This window comes from Rhea pennata, chromosome 15 (genome assembly GCF_028389875.1).
Source record: "Rhea pennata isolate bPtePen1 chromosome 15, bPtePen1.pri, whole genome shotgun sequence".
NCBI lineage: Eukaryota > Metazoa > Chordata > Aves > Rheiformes > Rheidae > Rhea > Rhea pennata.
The window spans coordinates 8019643-8040425 of NC_084677.1; the positions used below are offsets into that span (position 1 = coordinate 8019643).

At 39.6% G+C, this 20783-nt stretch overlaps 2 protein-coding genes across 5 annotated transcripts in view; one reads left to right on the forward strand and one right to left on the reverse strand.

Moving 5' to 3' along the window:
• Positions 1-742: 742 nt before the first annotated feature.
• On the forward strand, positions 743-20226 carry SNN (stannin). Of its 2 annotated transcripts, XM_062588619.1 has the most exons (4): positions 743-824; positions 8085-12417; positions 14661-14798; positions 19496-20204. In XM_062588619.1, the coding sequence occupies exon 2, from the start codon at positions 8160-8162 to the stop codon at positions 8421-8423; it is 264 nt and encodes an 87-aa protein (XP_062444603.1). In that variant the 5' UTR covers positions 743-824; positions 8085-8159; the 3' UTR covers positions 8424-12417; positions 14661-14798; positions 19496-20204. The 2 variants fall into 2 exon arrangements, with proteins under 2 accessions (XP_062444603.1, XP_062444602.1); XM_062588618.1 differs by having other exon boundaries at positions 8085-14798; positions 19496-20226.
• TXNDC11 (thioredoxin domain containing 11) overlaps positions 10549-20783 on the reverse strand; it is a 34545-nt gene continuing 24310 nt past the window's right edge. For all 3 annotated transcript variants that reach the window (XM_062588616.1, XM_062588614.1, XM_062588617.1), the window contains 3 exons: positions 19486-19595; positions 18306-18386; positions 10549-11662 (listed from right to left, as the gene is read on the reverse strand). In XM_062588616.1, coding sequence (XP_062444600.1) covers positions 11032-11662; positions 18306-18386; positions 19486-19595 — 822 coding nt within the window. In that variant the 3' untranslated portion in view covers positions 10549-11031. The remainder of the gene's footprint in view (positions 11663-18305; positions 18387-19485; positions 19596-20783) is intronic.

The window sequence follows — 20783 nt, forward strand, 5'->3', positions numbered from 1 at the left end:
AATGATTCTCAAACAAGTTGAGATTCGTTTTGCCAGCAACTGTTACAGCATACCACAGGAGTGACTACTACACCGGGGAGAAAGGAGAGTGTAGGGGTAATCACATCCGCTTTACATGCTGAAGCTCCTGGGTTCAAGCCCCCGTGGAACCAGCGCCAGGAGACCTTTGGGAGGTTGGACTAGACGATCTCCAGAGGTCCCTTCCAACGTCACTGATTCTGTGAATACCTTGCTCCGATGTCAGTAACCTGTCAGTACAGATCAACGAAAGAACAGAGAAACCCTATTTTGGGCAATTTCCTGATGTAGTTACACCACTGTTAAGTCCCAACAGCACGATTTACTAACCATGGTGGAGGTAACTGAGTAGGCTGGGGAGGGAACGACCTCAGTGAGAATCAACGACGCCGGTAAAGCGGCTTGGGCTGATCTCTGCGGGTGACAGAAAGGGCCTGGGCCGGGCCGGCTGCTGCCAGGGCGCCGAGCAGCGAGGCCTCGGTGCCCGCGGCACGGCCGGTCGCGGCAGGGCCTCCCCCGGCCCGCCGCCCTCACACAGGCGGCTTCGCGCCCGCGGGGCCGGTCCGAGGCGGCGGCCAGCGCAGACGGTTACCTCAGCCCCGCCCCGCCCCGCCCGCCCCGTCAGCCGTTGCCGGCGCGGCCCCGCCCCGCGCGCCGCCCGCCCAATGGCCGCGCGCGCCGCCGCCCGTATAAGGCGGCGCGGGCGGGCGCGGAGGCAGCGGTCGCGCCCGCCGTGGCGTTGCTGCGCGCGCCGCGGGGTGCTGCGCGGCGCGGTGGAGCGCGGCGCCCCCCTCGCCCCAGGCACGGTGAGTCGGCGGCGGCGGCGCAGGCAGGCAGCGCGGCGGCCCCCCAGTTGGGGGCGGGGGGCGCCGCAGGCCTCGCCGCCGGCCCGCGGCGGTGCGGTGTCCGCCGCTGGGGCCGCGCAGCCCCGCGGCGGCCGATGCGGCCTTGGGCTGCTCGGGAGGGAGGGGGCGGCCGCGGCGGGGCGGGGCTGGGCGCCGGGCGGGCGGGCGGCCCCGGCTGGGCGCTGCGGCGGTGGCGGTGAGGAGGCGCCTTCCCCCCCCCCCCCCCCCCCCCAACGGCGCCGGGGCGGCGCAGGTGCGGGCGGCTTGTGCGCGCCGTCGCGGCCGAGCAGCCTCGGCGCTGCCTGCGGGGCTCCTGCGCCCGCAGCCGTGGTGGGAGGTCGCGGCTGTGGCAGGCGGGGCCGGGCGGCGCGCGCGGGAGCCGCGTAGCCCGGGTTAGACAAAGCCGGGGGCGGGAGCCCCCTTCGGGGAGCCCCCCGGCGTGTGCGTGAGCGTAGGAAACGCTTGCCAGCAAACTTAACGTTGCCGTTGCAGCAAATTCCCTAATATATCAGGAATTAAGCAATGACTCAGGGCGAACACGTCCATCGCGTGTTATGTGTGGTAACTGAGCTTCGGAAGCGACTGCGTCGTCTCACCCGGACGGGCTTTTCTTCAGAGGCAGGCACGGACGCAGCTCTGACAAACACGCATTGAGTGCGATGGCCACTTGCTCTGGCAGCTGCTTCTGTTGAAGCAGGCATGGCCTTAACGCTAGAAACCTGCTTCTGGTTCCATGTAAATTGGGCTGTTTGGCTCAGCACAAACCTCCTTCGCTTGCGCTACTGCAAATGTCCGTGTGCTCTTGAAATGCTCTGGATGCATCTGGAAAACTCACCAGGGCACAGCTCTGGCCTCTCTCCATCTTGCAGTCTTCTAGCCAAGTCTCAGTTTGTGTCACGAAGAGGTATCCTTAAACAACAGTTAATTAAGAAGGGTGGTGATCTTGCTTTTTTTGGAAGTAGTGAAGCCTTTGTGCTAAATAGGTACAGTGAAGCTTGAGCACTCTGTATAGTAAAGACTTCTAACAGGTAATGCTGGGTAATACGGGTGCTGTAATTTCCTTAACACTAGTGTGCCAGTTGCAAAATTACACTTCTGATCTTCTCTGAGGTTTTATTTTCTTGTCTGCCATTGGCAGCTAGGATGCTCTTGTGATAAGCTTGCAGCATGCCTCAAAAGTAATCTTACTTGCGGATTTTGCACAGTTGGTAGCATGTGTTGCTTATTTTGTCTGTTAAGGATCTTAACATGGAAGCTGTTAACTAAGCACTAGCTTGACTTTTGTTGTGGGCTTCCCCTGCCCCTTTTCCCAAAGTGAGAAGCCACATCAGTATTTTTATTCTCATGTATTCTTTTCTTGGCCCCATTCAACTTTCTTGAGCTGAAAATACTGCAAAAGGAATGATATCTCTTATATGTTAATAAGATATCTCTTAATGTTAATAAGACACTTTCTAACATTTGCATTTTAAATGTCCTGCTGGAGAATTTTAGTATGCTTGGGTGAACTGTACTGGATTTGCTTTTGAAGCTTCTTCCTATAGCCTTGATTCTTAATTTAGCAATAATTCTTCAGAAATATGCCTAGAAGTATTAACCATAATTGACTTAGCAGCATGTAACTCTCAGAAAAAAAGAAAAAGGGGGGGCTGATTTAGAAAGTATCAAAACAGCCTTCAATAGAATTTGTTTCTAGTAGTGTCCTACAATTTATAACTGGCTTCCTGTTTGTCTTTTCCTTAGAGTTTCTGAATTGGCTAATAAAACTAGGGAAAAGTTCTGAGTGGAAATGGTGCCCAGCCAAGGAGGGGTGGAGGGGGTGGAAAAAAAGCTTCCTCTAGAGGAGTGACTTGCGTAGCTGAGGTTTTCATTGTCTGATTGCTGTAAGAACTGGGAATAGGCTATAAGCAGTTACCCACCAGTGAATCTGACTAATCTGATATTTAGCAAGTCTTGCTAATGTTGCCTAGCTGTTAGCTTTGCTGGAAAGTGGGGTGGCAAGGGAAATGATACTAGAGATGCCACCAAATTATAAATGAATGGAGTTGTAAATTCAATGGCATTGTTCTCTTAACATCTTACGAAGTCGTGAGTGAAGTCAGTGCTGCTCCTGGTATGTTTATGAGCTTTTCTAGTGCAGATATGCTTAAGAATATTCTTAAGCATGGTAAGAATAAACCAGTCTGTCAGATGAATTCAAGGAGATCTACAGAACACAGTATTTCTACAGTGTAGAAATGGACTTGGAAGACAGCGTAGTTTTGTTTTGAATCAATTACTGGTGGAAAGAGGGGTGAGTTTGGAGTTACATGTCTAGAAAACATAACAAAGAAATGAAAGGCCTTTTTGGTAGCTCTTAATGGTGTAGTTAAAACATGCAAATGTACCACACCTAATTATACAGAATTATAGCTAAAATTTTTCTGCAGCTTTAGGTATACAGTGATCAAAAGGCTGAAAATAGCAAACAAAGCTGCACCTGAAGCTGATAAAATAACACTCACTGCTACTATCCTACTTACTACCATGCACCACTAACTAGGTGCTTTTACTGTAAAGCTGTGCAGGTCCTTAATATCTGACTTCTGTATAGGTGTCAGGCTGCTTAGTATCTGACTTCTATATAGGATGCTGATGTCAAACTACTTGAGTGGGAATAAGAGGATATGCCTGCACAAAGAGTAATTTCTATACCTTTATATCATAGAAAAGTGTGAGCTGAGGGAACTGTTTTGAGATATTGAACTTTAATTTTATCCCTGTTTTCTTTTCCTAGAAGGTGAATGTCTATGGACACGTCTTTCCAAACACATGTAGGCTTTCTCATGCATAACTCTGACCATTAAGTATGGTGTGGTACAAAGATGTGAGGAGCTTTTCAGGTGGGAGCTGGAAAGGGCTGCTTCATCCAACCTGGTTATCCTGGCAGAATTCAAGTGAGATTACACTCAGTTTTTGTGTCTAGAGAAATGGAATTACTTGGAGAATACATCCAAAGGGAGCTGTACCCTTCTCTCAGATCTGATCTGACCTGGATCCTTTGATTCTTTTAATCGAAACAGAAAGCAGTCAACTTCAAACAAGCTATGGACCTACAGATCAGGCCAAGAAAGAGAGAGGTCTTTAAGTAGCTGTGTACACTGAAGATTTGGACTGTTGTTTAATAAGAGTAAATCAATCTTGTACATCCTAATTCTCATAACTGAAAAAGAAAAAAAACTCACTTCAGATACAAGAGAGCCTGGCCCAGCAAGAAATAACTTTCTGATGTAAATGGAGTGAGGATTCTTGTATAATGTCCTGCTCAAGGACAAGTCCTGCAATTTTCTGTTGTGTTTATTGCTAACATCTCAGTCTGCTCAAAAGAGCTTTTCTGGTTAGTTGGTTAAATGCAAATGATTCATTAGACCACAACTATAATTACTTTAAACAGTATTATTTGACTTTGCCACAGTTGTGCTGTCATTGTATTCTTAAATAAGGCAGTGTTTGCTGAGAAGTTTACTGAAAGGTGTTGGCAGTTATAGAGAGGTAACACTGGTTAGGGTGTGATAAGGTTTAATATCAGGACTTGTTTGAAAGGTGGGAGTACAGGTTAAATTGCCTCACAACTTCATGTAAGCAGTAGCAGTGCTATTAAGGAGTAATGGCCATTTAAAACATCATTGTCCAAGAAACTATAAATAAAAATAAAGTACTATGTGCTTCTTTGCACAGGGACACAAATTAATATGTACCTTTCATAACTCTTTGGAACTGCTTCTGTGTTTGCTTTGTCCAGAAAAAGAACATTCACAAACTGGGGGATATAAGGTTTCTTGTTTCTTTTTGGGATATCCAAGAGTCCAGATGAAACAAGAATGGCAAGAGCCCAATATGTAACTTATAAGAGAAAGTCTTGTCTTAAGGCAGAATTCTGCCCTCTTGCAGAGGAGCTTTAGTTGTCCCTCAAACTTAAACACAGTCTTACAGACTAATACATCTAGGTCTGTATTTTCCAGGATCATCTGGGACCATGGTGGTTTGCACTCCTGTTAAAAGGAGGAGGAAGAAATATGTAGTATCACAGGTCTGGATAGATGTGAGTTCTGTTATCTTGCTCTTGCTTTCAAATTAGTTTCTCAGGACTACTTACAAAGGTCTGTACCTTGCTAGCTGATTATTCTGAGAGTACTGCCTTGTCTAAAAAGAGTTTACCAAAAGATGTTGGTGATACTGAAGATCCATACCTTTGATACCTGATGGTCTACTTGCCTGAAGCCTTGCAGAGAAGCAGCATTTACAAAAATAAAGCCATTTGCTAGATCAAAGTAACTGTTAAGTTCTAATACAAGGGTTTGTGCTGCACCAAGTTTCTGTAGAGAAACCAGTGCTAGCAGGTTGTTGCTGCTACTAGCAATCATGCAGCTGGAGAGCAAGGCTTCGTGAGGACTGCACCGCCTGCATGAGCAGCAGGATAACCCATCTTTTGTGCTGATGCTGAGCAGCTAGATTAAACAGTTTTCAGAAATGCTGCAGTGTAGACAGGCCCTGAGAAAAGGAACTACATGAAATTTTCCATGATGAATGATCTTTTTAAGCATTGCAGAAGCAAGGTGACCATGACAAAATGATGTGCCTCTCTGGCTGTGATGGGCGAATAGTTCTGCTGTTGCTGGTGTTTTGCATGGTGTGTAGGCTTGCTGTTGGTTAACAGGTACACTACGAGCTGTTGGCTGCCGTAGCTTACAGGGTTGACAACATAATCAGTGTGTGTATGCAAATTAGTTATGTGACACTAGATCCTAATGAAACAAATTTTGAATTTCTCTGTAGTGGAACTGTACTTGATGACATGGCTACATGGCAGTGTGTGCCTGCCAATCCTTGACATGCTAGGTAATAAACTAAGCCAGTAGCTTGAGTTCTCTTGGTAAATACTGGAATGTAATTGCCTTAAATCTCTTGTGTTGAAACTGTGGTGAGAACTGAAGCACAGTGGATAGCATTGCTAGCAGCCTGAACATCTCAGACTCTGAGCTAGGCAGGACTGACTTCTGAGGGGTGAGTATAAGGAGGCTACCATTGCAGTTGGCTGCAATAAGGCCAGTGAGGAAGATTTCTACTGCCTTTTGGAAGGGTTCATGACCTTCCAAGTAGACTGGGATTTATGGCAGCCAGAAGTGCTTTTCCTTTCTCTTCCATTGCCAGTTGGTGATTAACTGTGTTAGGTGCAACACAGACACTGTTCTTCTGGCTTTTGTTTCAGTGAGTCTTGGAACCATTAGGAGCTTTACTGTACCTGAAACTGCAGAACTGAGCCCTAATCCGGCTCCTGCAGCAGTGCGGAGGTCAGCTATGTTCCCAGGTAGTAACTGGCTGTGGCCTCTATGTTAGAATCACAGAATCAGTAAGGTTGGAAGGGACCTCCGGAGATCATCTAGTCCAACCTCCCTGCTCAAGCAGGGTCACCTAGAGCATGTTAGACAGGGTTGCATCCGGGCCGGCCTTGAAGATCTCCAGAGAAGGAGACTCCACCACCTCTCTGGGCAGCCTGTTCCAGTGCTCCGTCACTCTCACAGGGAAGAAATTCCCCCTCACATTCAGACAGAACTTCCTGTGCTTCAATTTCTTCCCATTGCCTCTTGTCCTGTCACGTGGGACAACTGAAAAGAGTTTACCCCAATCCCCTTGACACCCTCCCTTCAGGTACTTGTACACATTGGTAAGATCCCCCCTCAATCTTCTCTTCCCCAGGCTGAAGAGGCCCAGCTCTCGCAGCCGTTCCTCATAGGGCAGATGCTCCAGCCCTCTGATCATCTCCGTAGCCCTATGCTGGACTCTCTCCAGTAGCCCCATGTCTCTCTCTTACTAGGGAGCCCAAAACTGGACACAGTGCTCCAGATGAGGCCTCACCAGGGCTAAATGCATAGGGTCCTGTAAGCTCTTGTCTTGTCCTAAGCAACTATGGTAGTAGGGAAGAAAGGTAGTTCTTGTGTGAAACATACATCCCAGTTTAGGTGGAGACATTTTAAGGAAAGCTGCCAGCTTCTTAAAGTAGTTACTTTTAGATTTAAAACACTTGCATGACTCCTTAAATAAATGGTCATTAATCTGGAAGTGAAAGTAGACAAAGTGTATGATGAGTATCTCTTGCCTGCCAGACTCTATAGCAGACTAAGGAGGTCCTATAGCTCTTCCTTTCTCTTTCGTTTACCTGCCCATTGCTTCTGTTCCAATTTCAGCTTCAGTTTTAACCCTCTGTCGTGCTCTTTCTTACTGTTTGAAAGCCACTGGAGGGAGCAGAAGCTTAAAATAATGATATTCCTCTTGTATTGGGGTATTTGTGTGTGGTGTCTTTTTTTTAAGATTGTGTTCCACCTGCTTACCAGACCTGTGTAAAAACAGCATCTGTTGGTGTTTATAGGCTCAATGAATAAACAATTAATGGCCACATAGTCAATTCTTCTAAAGAGACTAGTTTTATGGACAGGTTTGTTTTAATCCTTTAAAACTATTGTAAATTCAATAAAAATTCTAGAACTGTTGCAAATGCCTAAGGAAGCTATGCTTGTATGTTAAATTCTGAAAGTGGCAGTAGTGTAGACTTCTGCCTCTTAAAGGTATCATTTCTGTAGGATTCTTAAAAAAAAAAAAAAAAAAAAAAAAGGGGGGGGTAGCTGAATTGCTACCTTCTCATAGCTTTGAGAGCTCATGCATGATCAAGTATTTCTATTACATAGACTTAAAACTCTCCACCTTAGACTTTGATTGTTGACAGAAAATTACCTCCTGTGCAAATCTGGGGATGTCCTTGGTGCGTACAGTCAGCTGGTCAGACTATGCTTAGTGACGACTTCTATGACAGTAGAACTTTGCTTAGCTTGAGTTGTGGCTGTAGTTCCATTACAGACTTTTTGCTGTGTATCACAGAACTACATTAGCCTGTGTATCTTACCTCACACTCCCATCTCCTAGTAAAAATGGTTACCTCCTAACTAGTTGATTGTGTGCTGCCTTGAGAGCAAGTCAAGCATGTAAGATTTAAAGGGTAGAACTTGTATATTCAAAGGCTAGGTGAATAACTAGATTAAAACAAAATGAGCAAGAAGTGTGTGAGCATCAGAAGCTTGAAGTACTAAATGAAAGAGGGCTGCGTCCTTATGAAGGTATCAACCACAAACGTTAACATTGCTGAATATGGTAAAACTGTGTAGCTTCATTGTGTTTCTCCCCCTGCAGGAGCCAGAAGATGAAGCAAGACTGAGAAAGAGGACAGCAGAATCTTAAGAGGTCTGATGATCTGAGACAGTGACCATGTCTATTACAGATCACAGCCCCACCACTGGAGTGGTGACTGTTATTGTTATTCTGATTGCTATTGCGGCTCTTGGTGCCTTGATACTGGGCTGCTGGTGTTACCTGCGTCTGCAGAGGATCAGCCAGTCTGAAGATGAGGAGAGCATTGTGGGAGAAGGAGAAACCAAAGAGCCCTTTCTTCTGGTGCAGTACTCTGCTAAAGGACCTTGTGTGGAGAGAAAAGCTAAGCTAACTACAAATGGTGCAGAAGTGCATAGCTAACTTGGAGCAACACATGTATATAGACTATGTTTATGATGTGTGTAACCAGCAGCTGAATCTCCTATACTGTGAAGAACTTCATCACATATACACTGCTCATCAGAAGACACCTTGATGAGGCTTAAATAAGCTTTGTTTGCAACTGCATGCACTGAGAAGTTGCACTTTGCATCAACTGTATATCCTGTTGCATCTATAACAAGAGCTGACTCACCTGTCATGAAGTCCATTGCCGGCAATGGACACAGGGATATATTGGTGTGAAGAGACTAACAGAGTTTTTCTTACTTGAATGTTTAGCTGAGCCCATTTTGATGGAACTACTACTGTAATGTGAACTACTTTACAACTGTGAACTGTAAATAGGCTGCCGGGAGCTTTTGTTTTTTTGTTACACAGCATATGGGACTAGTATGATGCAACCGTACACAACACAAGGGGATTCCAGAGCAACTCTGGATGGGATTCCGGATCATCAGAACCGAATCTGCAGTTAAAGCTTGCTTCTGCTATTAATTTTTGAATGCACAGCCATAAAGCCAGAACTCTTGCTGACTTCTAACACTTTATTGGACTAATTTCTTTGAAAAGCAGGTATAACCTGTCAGACACATCTTGAGGAAGGAAGCATTAGGGGCTACAAGAAAGAAAATGATTTCCTTTAGTTGCAGCTGGATAGGTCAAGCTTTTTGGCTACTAGAACTGAGAGTTCTCCAATCATGTAGCTACTGCAAGGAAACTGCCATTTTCATGGATTCCAACCCAGGAACTAATGATGGATACGTAACCCTCAGGGACTGTCCAGAAGGTTCCAGGAGTTTAAATGGCAGTAGAGCAGGCTTTTTCCCTTCTGTATGTCTGCATGTTAAAACTACAGAAGTGGTTACTTACTAAAAGTGGTATAAAAACAACTACTATGAGGTTTTCCTAAGCACTGTTTGTGTACCTAGTAGTTAGGGCGTATGTAAACATGGTAACAGCCTGTTGTTTTTAAAACAAACAAACTACTTTAGTGTGAAGACAGACTCTCAACTGTATGATACAATTAATGCATCTTGTAGGTAACTCTTTTAGTTTAACTATATTACTACAAGATAAGTTTAGAAGTCTTTCCTGAGAAAACTGATGCTGATATGGGGAAAGGGATGTCTCTGAGCAGTTGGTGGGGGGGAAGAGACTTGGGAAGTACTTTCAAATAAGGATGCATTTTATTTCCTGCTCTGAGACTAAACTATGGAAACTCTACAAAGCTGTGTTAATTAAGGAGTTCTAGACCCTAAATGTTTGCTTGGGAGGAAAGAGGAGAGGGACAACACTGAGGCGCCAAAGGCAATTTATGCGATCCAGAATCCTTGGGGTAGGCAGGTCTGCTTTAGGGCTTGGCTAGCTCAGCACTGGCCCCTGAACTATCTTGTACTATGACATTCATTTAGCTGCTTTGTACCTGATGCAAAGTTTCAAACACTTTACTGCTTAGGAAACATTTACCATAGGCTCTTTTTCTTCTCAGATAAGTTACAAATAATGCTCAAATTGAACTTCCTAAACTCTGCAGGAAACATTAGATTACTGCTTTCTGTACATATAGAATAACTAAGCAACCTCCTAGTGAACTTACTTACCTGAGAACTATGTAACTTTGTAATTGTAAGGAGGAGAATCATGGCCTACTTGGTAGTCTTGTCCCTTTTCTCTGAAGTAAAATGTTAACTTGCATTCTTAGTGCTATATTTGTCTTTTTCTAACTGGAGACTAACTTAAAGCAAAACTAATAGTGGCATTAAGCAAAAAGCTCCCAGAGTTGCCTCTTGAGTACAGTATGAGTACAGTTGACATGGCTGTCCTTGCCCTGTCACGTGCTTATGTAAAGATGCAGTTCTCATGTGACTTGCCTGTATGCCCAGGCCCCAGCCACATAGAATACTGCATTCTAGAACTCCTAAAACCAAGGAGAAAAGGAGTAATTCAGGGAGATTCTTTCTTTAGTTTTGTTTCAGTAGAGAACAGTTCACACATGGCTCTTGAAGACTTCAAGACAGGTATAAATGGTATACAAAAGTGATACAAAGTACTGAAATTCTGCAGTAGTTGTAGCAAGATGATTTTGTCCATTCAAGTTTACTAATTACACAGATGAAACATCTCCATTTTATTTCTGCAAACAAAATGCAGACTGTAGAGGGCAAATTTGGTAAATTACCAGAAAAATATAAATCAGAGGTCCTAAACTAACATCTCCTCCAGCAGCTGTAAGAGAGAGCCAGTGAAAAATGACTGGCCCTTAATCAGAGGTGCTTCACAGTGCTGCCCCCTTTAAAAAAAAAAAAAAAAAAAAAAAAAAAAAAAAAAAAGGAGGGGGGGGAAGCATCTTTAGGTAAAATGGATAGGTGTTTGCAAGTTAGTGCAATAGTAAAGTGCAGGGTGTGTTTTCCATACTCCTCCTCTATTTAGATGCGAGTATTTAGTAAGTTGTTCAACTTATACAAAAATATTTCATTTGATTTTTTTTTTCTAGATCATTTGGGAGAAAAGTCTTTATTTACAATGAATTTCAATAAAATTTGCATAAATACCTTCCCAATACCTTGTTATTTGACTTTGTTAGCAATCATCCTGTCCTGTTTTCACTACTGTGCTCTGTCTCTATAGTATCAATATTATTAATTTTTTTTTCCACTAATGTTGTGGCAGCTGTTGAAACTGATGCATCGTTGTCATCAAAAGGTGTTTGCTCTGATTGAACAGGTTCTTTAGTTTCATCTTTTAGCTGTAGTTTTCCTTCCTTTGATGCTACCAAGATTCTCAGCAAAGTATTCTCCTTCAGGAGGTTTTCTGATGCATCAGCTAATTCTTGAAGCTTTTCAGCCATTGCTAGTAATTCTTGATTCTTCTGGTCATATGTGGACTGTAACTGCTCACTGTGGAGCTGCAGGGTTTTGTGCTGCTTTTCCAGCATATGTTTTTGCTGCTGCAGTCTTTGTTCCTCTCTCCTAGCTTCAGAAAGCTGTTCTTCAAGCTTGTCATGAGCCTGATGTAGGGCACTAATTTCTGATCTTAACTTCTGAATTTCTCTCTCTAAGTGGGAGATATGTCCTTGCTGTAACACTGTCTCTTTATGCAGGCATTCTTTGGTACAGAGGTCTGATGAAGAAGAGAGGCTTGAGTAATGTAAAATAAACTTAAGGAGATTAGGAAGGTTAACTGGAAAGTCTTCAGGGAACTTCACACTCTGCTCCTTCCTAGAAAGACACATCAAGTTAATATTGCAGCTTTCAGAATTGTAAACAGTGATAATTTTACCTAAGTATCTGCTATCCAACTCAAACTTAGCATCTTATTTTTATACAGAATGGCTATCATAGGAGGTAACAAACTTAAAACTTACTTATATAATGAAGATACGGTGCACAGACTACTGTCTCCTTAGGAAACCTACCTGTATCCCAGCTTGTTTAGGTGCTGTAAGCATCTCTCTGATCTGGGTCAATGGTGGGTTTTTTGTCTACTAAGATTTTTTTTTCTATCAAATTAAGAAACAGATCCTATTCTTAACCTATAGTTGGAAAGCTTTTTAATTTTTTTTTTTAATGACTAAACATGAAAGCCTACATGGGAACATCACTGTTGGCCAGGGTGATCAGAATGTATTGGTATGGGCAAATGTTAACTGTTGAAGTAAAATTTTTTAAGTGTTCTTAACTTTTCTTTCAGATTTCTTAACAATATAGGTAAGGTGAAGTCCAGCTGTATAAAACTGGGAAACAATTATTTTGAAGCTATACTGCAAGTTATCCCAGAATAAGTAGCTTAATGTGCTCCACCATTAGAAAAGTATTGAAGGTAGTAGAAGAGGAGTTTGCCTTTAAAACAGTTAAGTGACTTTACTTGGAAGCAAGCACCTCTTCCTGTGCAAAACCAGCCTTTCTACTTGTTCCTCCTGCTGCTTTGTCTTTATGCTCCTGAGCTCATCGAGGAAGCAAACCAGTCAAATCAGGTGCGTGTTGTTGGTTTGCGTCTGGCTGGCTCCCTGTGTGGTTGTAAATTACTTACGGATGAATTACACAAGTCAAAAAAAACCCCAAAGGTTATTCTAAAGCAAGACAGACAGGTATAACGTTTAAGGGCTCAAAGTGTGCTGCTGCTGCTTCTATAGAGTAATTACCATGGATAACACTCATGTCCCCACATTTGTGAAACTGTTTCCAAATTGCTTACACTGTGCAGCTGAAACACAGAAATTTTTCTGACCTATCAGATATAATTTCCTTAAAAATGCTGTATGTGAAATCCAATTTATTAACATATATAATAATCACATTATATTTACTTCAATTATTGAGAACTACTTACTGTACTTCAGGAAGAAATCACATTTTATCAATAGTTCAAGAACCTGGGTCAGATGGGGCATGATTATTTTTCTTCCCTTGTAGATTTCTAGTGATCAACTGTAATACCTGTAGTTACCATGAGCAGCTTCTCAACTGATACTCATTTTAGCATCAAAAGTAAATGAATCATGATGATTTTGGCAAAAATATAGTCTATACTAAGAGAAAATTGACTGCTTATATAATGGTAGTATTTTACTATATCATCATCCATTGTTTATTGACTTAAAGCATTTCTGAGCATCCTGTGCTTAAGTGCTATTAAAAAGCAAAACCAAACAAAAGAATTAAGAGTATGAGATGGGGAGAACAGTGTAAGTACAACAGAGTCAATTTGCAAAAATTGTCTCATAAGGCATATGAATAAGGGGTTCACCTGGACTGTACAGGAAGCCTTAATATAAAGCACCTTTATATCCAAAATTAATGTATGACTACTCTAGCAGAGATACTAATACTACATAAACTATCAAAAACTAATTTTGTTGATTACCCAGATGCAGCAAAATATAAAACAGACTGGACAGAAAGAGCAAGAGAGGAACAGTGACTAGAGATAAGATACCTTTGCGAAACCAAATAGTGGATTACAAAAACAATGTTACCAAAGAGTCAGCTGCTCCAGAGAGGGGACTAGAGCTGCTTATTAAAACAGACCAAAGCAAAATGAGTATCTGAAAAGAAATGGAAAACACAGGTCTATGTAGCAATTGGGAAGATGGCAAGTATCAGAGGAAGCTTCATTTCCATGAATTGTTTAATACCCTAAAACCTATTTCAGCTATGCCTTAAAATAATTTAGAAAAACGTTTAAAATATAATACACCCGATTTGTAAGAGCCACACAGTCATTTATTCATGACCCTCATGCTGTCACCTACAGCGCATGAGCAACTGCTGACCCAAAGTCAGACGTGCTGGGGAATCACAGGAGGATGTCCACCCTGTGCCATTAACCGTAAAACAAAATCCCTCAAGCTGGAACTGGCCCAAGCTGTTATGGGGGTCTTAGTATTGAAGACTGTAGCTCTTGGTAAGCAAAGAGTGTAAGTCACACTGACTTTATGTATCCAGGGGCTCATCCTGGAACTGTGCTCCAGCCAAGCTGTGCTCAGCTAACCCAGGGAATGGTTTTCAGGGAGGGAACAGAGAAAGGACGGGAACTGAGCTGGAAGAATGGGTAGAGGGAACCTGATCTGCGAGGCTGATTTGCAGGGATTATTGCATGCTGGAGGAGGGGGAAGAAAGATGAATAGTTGCAAGAGAGAACTGATATAAATCAAATTATTTCTGTACACACTTTAAAACATGAATTTAGGATTCTAAAACTTAAGACACAGGTTTAAACATTGTGTGTTGTTGGACAGCACTGTTAAGTACCAATACCTCAAATTACACCTTTGCAGATGATGGAAAGTTCTCCAAGGAGAAGGGTGGAAATCAGCATGTTCATTTAATATTATAAAGACAAAGGTATCTGTAACACTGCTTGTTTTAATTTCCTCTCTATAAGCTGTAAAACAGCTTAAGATTGAGTTAATTAAGGAAGAACAAACATACTGGCTCTGGTGCCTGGCACACACTGACTGCATGGTTAGCATCGGGAGCCAAGAGACTCCTGAACTCAAATATTGATTTTTTTTTAAAAAAAAAACAATCTGTTGAGCATTTATAAATTCAATTTTAATGGCTTTAACTTGGTCAAGTGTGGATGAATTTTCATGAGTACAGTAAGAAGCTCCTGTTCATCATACAAAGTAGGAATTGCACAACTACAAGGTATACTATAATATCTTCTAGAACAACTGTTAAAAGATTTTACCATTTGATTTCTTTTTCTCCACAGAAACAACTAAACAATTTTGGTTGAAGTTTTCCCAAAATGTATTCAGCCTGAGATGGATACTGGGGCTGTAACGCTGCAGCTTATATAAAGAAAATTTGACAGTTTTAAGCTTTAAGAAAGGTCCTCTAATGAGAAGTGGTAAGCTACCTTTTTAATAGATGATGTTAACAGCAGTGCTAATGAATTTCAGTCTCACTATGGAATATTTGTGACCACTAGAAATCCAAAACAAACTAAATCCAAACAGACTAAATTCTTCAACATAACCTCTGCTGACATATAAGGGCAGTTTTTAGTTTCATGCTATTCCTTTAAGAAAGCTGCTAGAAGAAATGTTGATTATAAATTTACTCTCAACTCAAAATATGATTTTGAGGAAAATAGAAAAAAATTCTGACTCCTGTTTGAGAAGAAAAAAAAATCTGAAGAGCATGAAATACAAAAGAAGAGAAATAAATCCTCTTTTTTGTCTCAGGGGGTAATACTCCAGAGACTTTTTAAGCAACAAGTTTAGAAAATGATGCTGCAGGAAATTTGTCAGAATAGTAATAGGAAAGAACAACATAACAGTAATAATAGGAAGAAAATAATCTAACCTATATATCCTGAAGTTCAGGCAATATACAAAAATATTTCACTGTGAGAAAAATAAGAACAGTATAAATCATCAACAAACAAAGTAGAGAAGATATCTTTAAGTATTTTGTGTCACGTATTTTTTAGTTTTGGACACAGAATAAGTGTTTATCACTGTTACACTTAAGTGTTGGGGAAACAATGTTGTCGTATCTTTATTCTCCTGCACTGCTAATCCTGTTCATAGTCAGTGACACAGAATGCCTTTTGGTAAAGTTATTTTTAGTCCAGAATCTTATCAGCAAACTAAATTAAAGCTATAAAACCTTCATATGTATAAAAAAACATATATATAAAACCTCTTCAGCGCCTTTCTGAAAATAATCATGGCCATCAGAATTTCTAAGAGCTGAAGTTTTGGGTTGACTTTTCATACTATGTTCTTTAAACTTACTTACTAAAACTGCTGATCAATCTTCTCTATATATTTCCACGTACTTCCACATACTTAGAAATTTAAATGTTAGTTTGCTGCTATGAAGTTAACTCTTCCATTAAGTAGAAATTTAGATTTGATTTTCCTTTTGATTTTAATTAGAGGTACTTTTTTATGCCTACCTATATGCTCACTCTGAAATGAGTAAGTGTAAATATTTTTTTCCCTGAACGTCTGGATCCTTGACTCTTTCTGAATATAGTGGAAAAAATTAAAAAATTTGTAAAGTGAGAGGCTGTTTTACAGTTTGTCAAACATCTGAAAATGTGTATCTTCACAAACCCAGAAAAATTAGGATCAGATAGTACTTAAGTACAACTTACTTATCTCTTAGGAGTTACAGAGCTCATACTACTGTATATGCATATGATCAGAGAGAGAATTTTTCTGCGTTTTGCATACAGTTTCTCTTCAACAACACACAGGTCTTGTTTTATTGCTAATCTCTTTTAGATATTTTGCTATGTAGGTGTTAAACTGCTACTAAGACTTCATTTGTTTACTGTTCTGAAGAAACACGCAATGCTTCTGGAGTGCCAGTAAATGCACTGTTACTTTTCTCTTTTGAAAGGTCAAAGACTGGTTACTGAGTCAGAATGAAAAACAAAACACTTCAGCAATACACATATTATTCCCGTGATGTAATTACAGAATGGTTGAGGTTGGAAGGGGCCTCTGGAGATCATCTAGTCCAAGCCCCTTGCTCAAGCAGGGTCACCTAGAGTATGTTGGACAGCCCTCTTTTCTCCCCATTCCTGGACGTGACAGCTTGCTAATGTTAATAACTGAAAGCTGAAGAAAAAAAACCTATAATATTTACAAAAGCAATGCTCTAAAAATTTTTTATTATTGCCAAAAATTTAGCTGATAGCATTAAGGACACTAGTGACAGATAACGTGTATGTGCTACTTCAATAAAAATTATTGAGAACTTTGAAAAAAATGTATTTATGCTGAAGTATTCTGTGAAATAGTGTTTTTTTCTTTAAGAAAAAAATAAGGTACTTCAATAACCATGGTGTTAGCCTACACACAAAGTTCTTACATGAAATAGCTTTGTTTTCAAGCATGGCTTCACTTCAGCATTTTAGCACAGCACTTGACATATTCAATCTAAAATAAATCTTGTGTTTAAAAACACTGCAGTAGAACAGCTCAGTAAGATGATTAAAGTTTGCAACAGGTTTTGCACTTTGACTCATCACAAGCAAGACAACAACCTTCCTTCAAATAAGTTTTATTTCTGATTTTCACAATGTTTTAAGTATATCTTGCTATATTTCACATTTGTGCTTCAACTACCTTTTTTCACTCCATCTCATTCTCTTTCTACTTGATCACATAGTAATATGCATAATATCCTATCTCCTTGTTTTTGCTTCGTATTTTTTTATAGATGGCAACACAGTGATGTCACCTAACAAGACTAATGACATCACAAAGCAGGGGAAAAAAAGAAAATAATTCTATATCCCCATTTTATCAGGAAAGAAAATATCTCTTATGTACATTTATGTATATTTTATACATTCAAATTGACTTTAGTATAAAACTTCTTTCTATATAACATCATGACATAGCTGACATTAAAGGACTGTTTCCTCTATTGTGTATTCCATTTTCTTATTTACTCAACACAGAGCATGAGCTATCTCTGTAGGTAGCGCCATTTCTACACTCTATAAAACAGTTGTAGAATTAGAGATTTTGGTATAAAAAGTTAGCGTACCCTTTAGAAAGCTTATAAAGGCCAAAAATTGGATCACTGCCCCATTAAACTAGTTCTTTGCCGATCTGCATAGAACACAGAACTGTTCCATCAGCAGAGACCCTGCTGTGCAGAACATGGGTACAGCTACACATACATACATTCCCCCCAGAAGTTCAACTTCAATACAGTGAGAAAAACAATCCGAGAGAAATTCAACTTGACGAAGGAATGCTCAAAAGTCCCTCTAAACATATTACATTATACCACAGAGCTCCTTTAGCTCTCAGATTCTTTACTTATATTCTTTTAATTCTAACCCTTTTTTTAAAAAAACAATCACAATCTACATGCTCACCAAAATACTAGGGTTGTTAGACTTTATTCTTTTAAAAGAGATTAAGCTTGAGCTAGTTTACTTACTCTTGTATGTGCTTTCTTTTTAATTAAAAATGCAGTAGAAAATCCTTGCATTTTACTGCAAGAATCCATTATATTATTCTCTTGAGATCTCTCTTGGTTTATCCAACTGGAAGATGTTACGTAAGTAAGTTTCCCCTCCAGAAATCACTCATTCATTTGTCTGGACAAGGTCAAAATAAGTATTCTAACGACAACCATAAGAATTTAACTAAAGAATAAAGTTAGTAATGCTGCTGTTCATAAATAAAGATTTGCAAACAATTAAATAATGACTTATTTACATACTATTACCTATCCATTTTTTTAATGTATTAAGTAATAATGCATACATGGAAATGAATTATTGTTTGGCTTTTTTATTTATTAAGGTGTACAATCAGATTAAATTTTATAACTTGGCAAAATGAAAGTAAAAGATCCATAGAGAAAAGAATTACATTACCTCTGGTGAGGAAAAAATAAAATGGTTGGAAGGCGGTCTGTCATAAATTCCCACGGAAGGTCATTTCGAGTAGTATCAATTCTGTCAAGAAAAAACACACTGATAAAGAGAACAAGCAGATGAACACACTGTATTTTCTTCTAAAACACCATTTTGGGGATTGGCTAATTTCTATTCATTAATTTGTTTCTCAGTACAAATTCATGAATATTTTCCTCTAAGCAACTAGTTTTAGGAATAAATTACTTTGCTGCTTCTTCCAAGGACTGGCATATTCTTCAAAGAAAAATTTTTGCTAAAGCTCTACATACAAAAGAACACAACACAATGAAACAACTCTTCATTTAATGTTTTTCTCCCTTTAAATTTTTCTTTGCCTTTTTAATAATAAAATACTTACAATTAAGAAAATTTCATTTGTAATCATAAAAAAATCACAGTAATGTGTTAAGTTACGACAGATAACACTGCAATAAAAATAATGAAGCAAATGAGAGAAGTTCCAAATCAGGACAGAACGCGTATATATTTGGGAGTACCATTACATCTATGAGATTAAGGCAGCAATTATAAACAGGTAATAAACTCCAGATTTAGATTTTTTTTTCCATATATGTGGTGCTGCCCCCTGGGGTGGATTCCAGTCGGAATGAAACAAAAAGGATTAGATCAGAGCAGAGGTTGCAGATATTGATGTATTATCAAATATATGAGCAAGAATGTTAAAGCTGCATTGAAACATGAAAAATACTGGAAATACTAAACAAAAATATGTCTTAAGCACCAAATAATACACCATACACTATTTCTCAACTAATGCAATATAATAGGATATAGTTCTTTTCTACCAATTATCAGGGAGAGAGGTAAAATTGATGCTCTGCTATTATCTGTATTTTATTGATTCACTTTCTGAAACTAGGTATGAAACTGCAAGTGTAATTGCACTGAATAAAAATCTGTTTTAATTAAATTAGAAAACTACTGCAGTGAATCTGAAAACCACCAAATTTACGTAGAATAATACATAAAATAATTCATTCAAAGAAAAATGAAACAGATTACATTCACATCAAGTATTGCATATTTGCAGAGAGAAAAAAGGTAATTATTTTCTACATTTTCAGTCTCAAGTATATGATTCTAGAGAGACAACCTTTTTTTTTTTTTTTTTCTTTACCTTGCCACAGTGAAATTATCTGCAGGCAAAAGCCGAGCAAGCTGAATGAAGATGTGATTAAGAGAAGCACAGAATCCACACCATTGTGCATAATAAAGCAGCAAAACATTCTAGAAGATAAAACCAGAGAAGAGTTTGATTACCTACAATAGTTAATCTGCACTAAAGAATGACTAGTCTTCACAACAGCAAAATTATTTTGAATTATTTAAAATTAAAAGGAAACTATATCATAATGTTAATATACTTTATAAACTATTTACTGATGCCCACTGTCTCCTGAACCAAAACCCAAAAGCTCTCAGGGAATTCACTTTCTGGGAAGAAAAAGACAAAATGAAGAGGATTATTTAGTTCCCTTTTAATGAAAATGCACCACTAGACTTTCTTAAATGTCTCATAATTATTCTACTTGAGCAACTGCATACCTGATATAGAAAAAAATTCAATGATCAGCCCTAAAAGTGTGTTGTTCTCCTGCAACTAGCAATGCAGGCATCAGGGGTGCTAGAAACCAAATTCTGCATGTGTCCAAGTTCACTGAATCATCACAGCAGCCAATGGATATTGGTCCTGACTCTATTATATCTTTAAGGAATCAGTAATTTAATCACCTTTCAGTATGACATCGTATATAAAATAATTTTATGACACGCAATAAGAAAACTTTTAACCCTGAGATTTTTTTGTTTTTGTATGGTTTCAAATATTACTTTAATTTTATAAACTTTCATTTTTTCTGTATTATGTCTACTTTGCAATCACCTTTGCAAATAAACTTTAAAAAGTTTATTTTAAAAAGAAACTGTAGTATATAAAAAACAAAATAAAACAAAAAAGTTGTGGCATGTTTATTTTCTTTGAGGTTGGGGCCCAGAAACTAGAACGTTCTTCAATACTAATCTCAAGCCCTATGTATTTACAATGTGTTCCTGCCATCCTGGAAAAGAGGAAAGGGGTGAGGGGAGGAAGCAAATGATACTTCTTCATTACTTTTCCTTTTTTATATCTGTATTTCTAACACATAGCAAAAATGAAAATGACCAAACTGAGCTGTGGCAAAGATTTGCCAGGAAATCAGTTGCACTGACTCCTGGATGGTTCTACTACCACCTTTTACAGATTCACTTAAGATCACACTATTTGAATTGCATTTATAGACAAATATTCTTGAATTGTTACAAAGTAACATATATTTTTGTTTTACAAATAAGAACAAGCACATCAATGTAAAAAAGAATGAAATTCATTCCTCCAAAGTGCAAAGAATGATTTGCAAGGAAGATTGTCAGTAATGA

Excerpts from the sequence above, each read along its gene's own strand:
- SNN (XM_062588618.1), top strand. The coding sequence starts at position 8,160 with ATGTCTATTACAGATCACAGCCCCACCACTGGAGTGGTGACTGTTATT.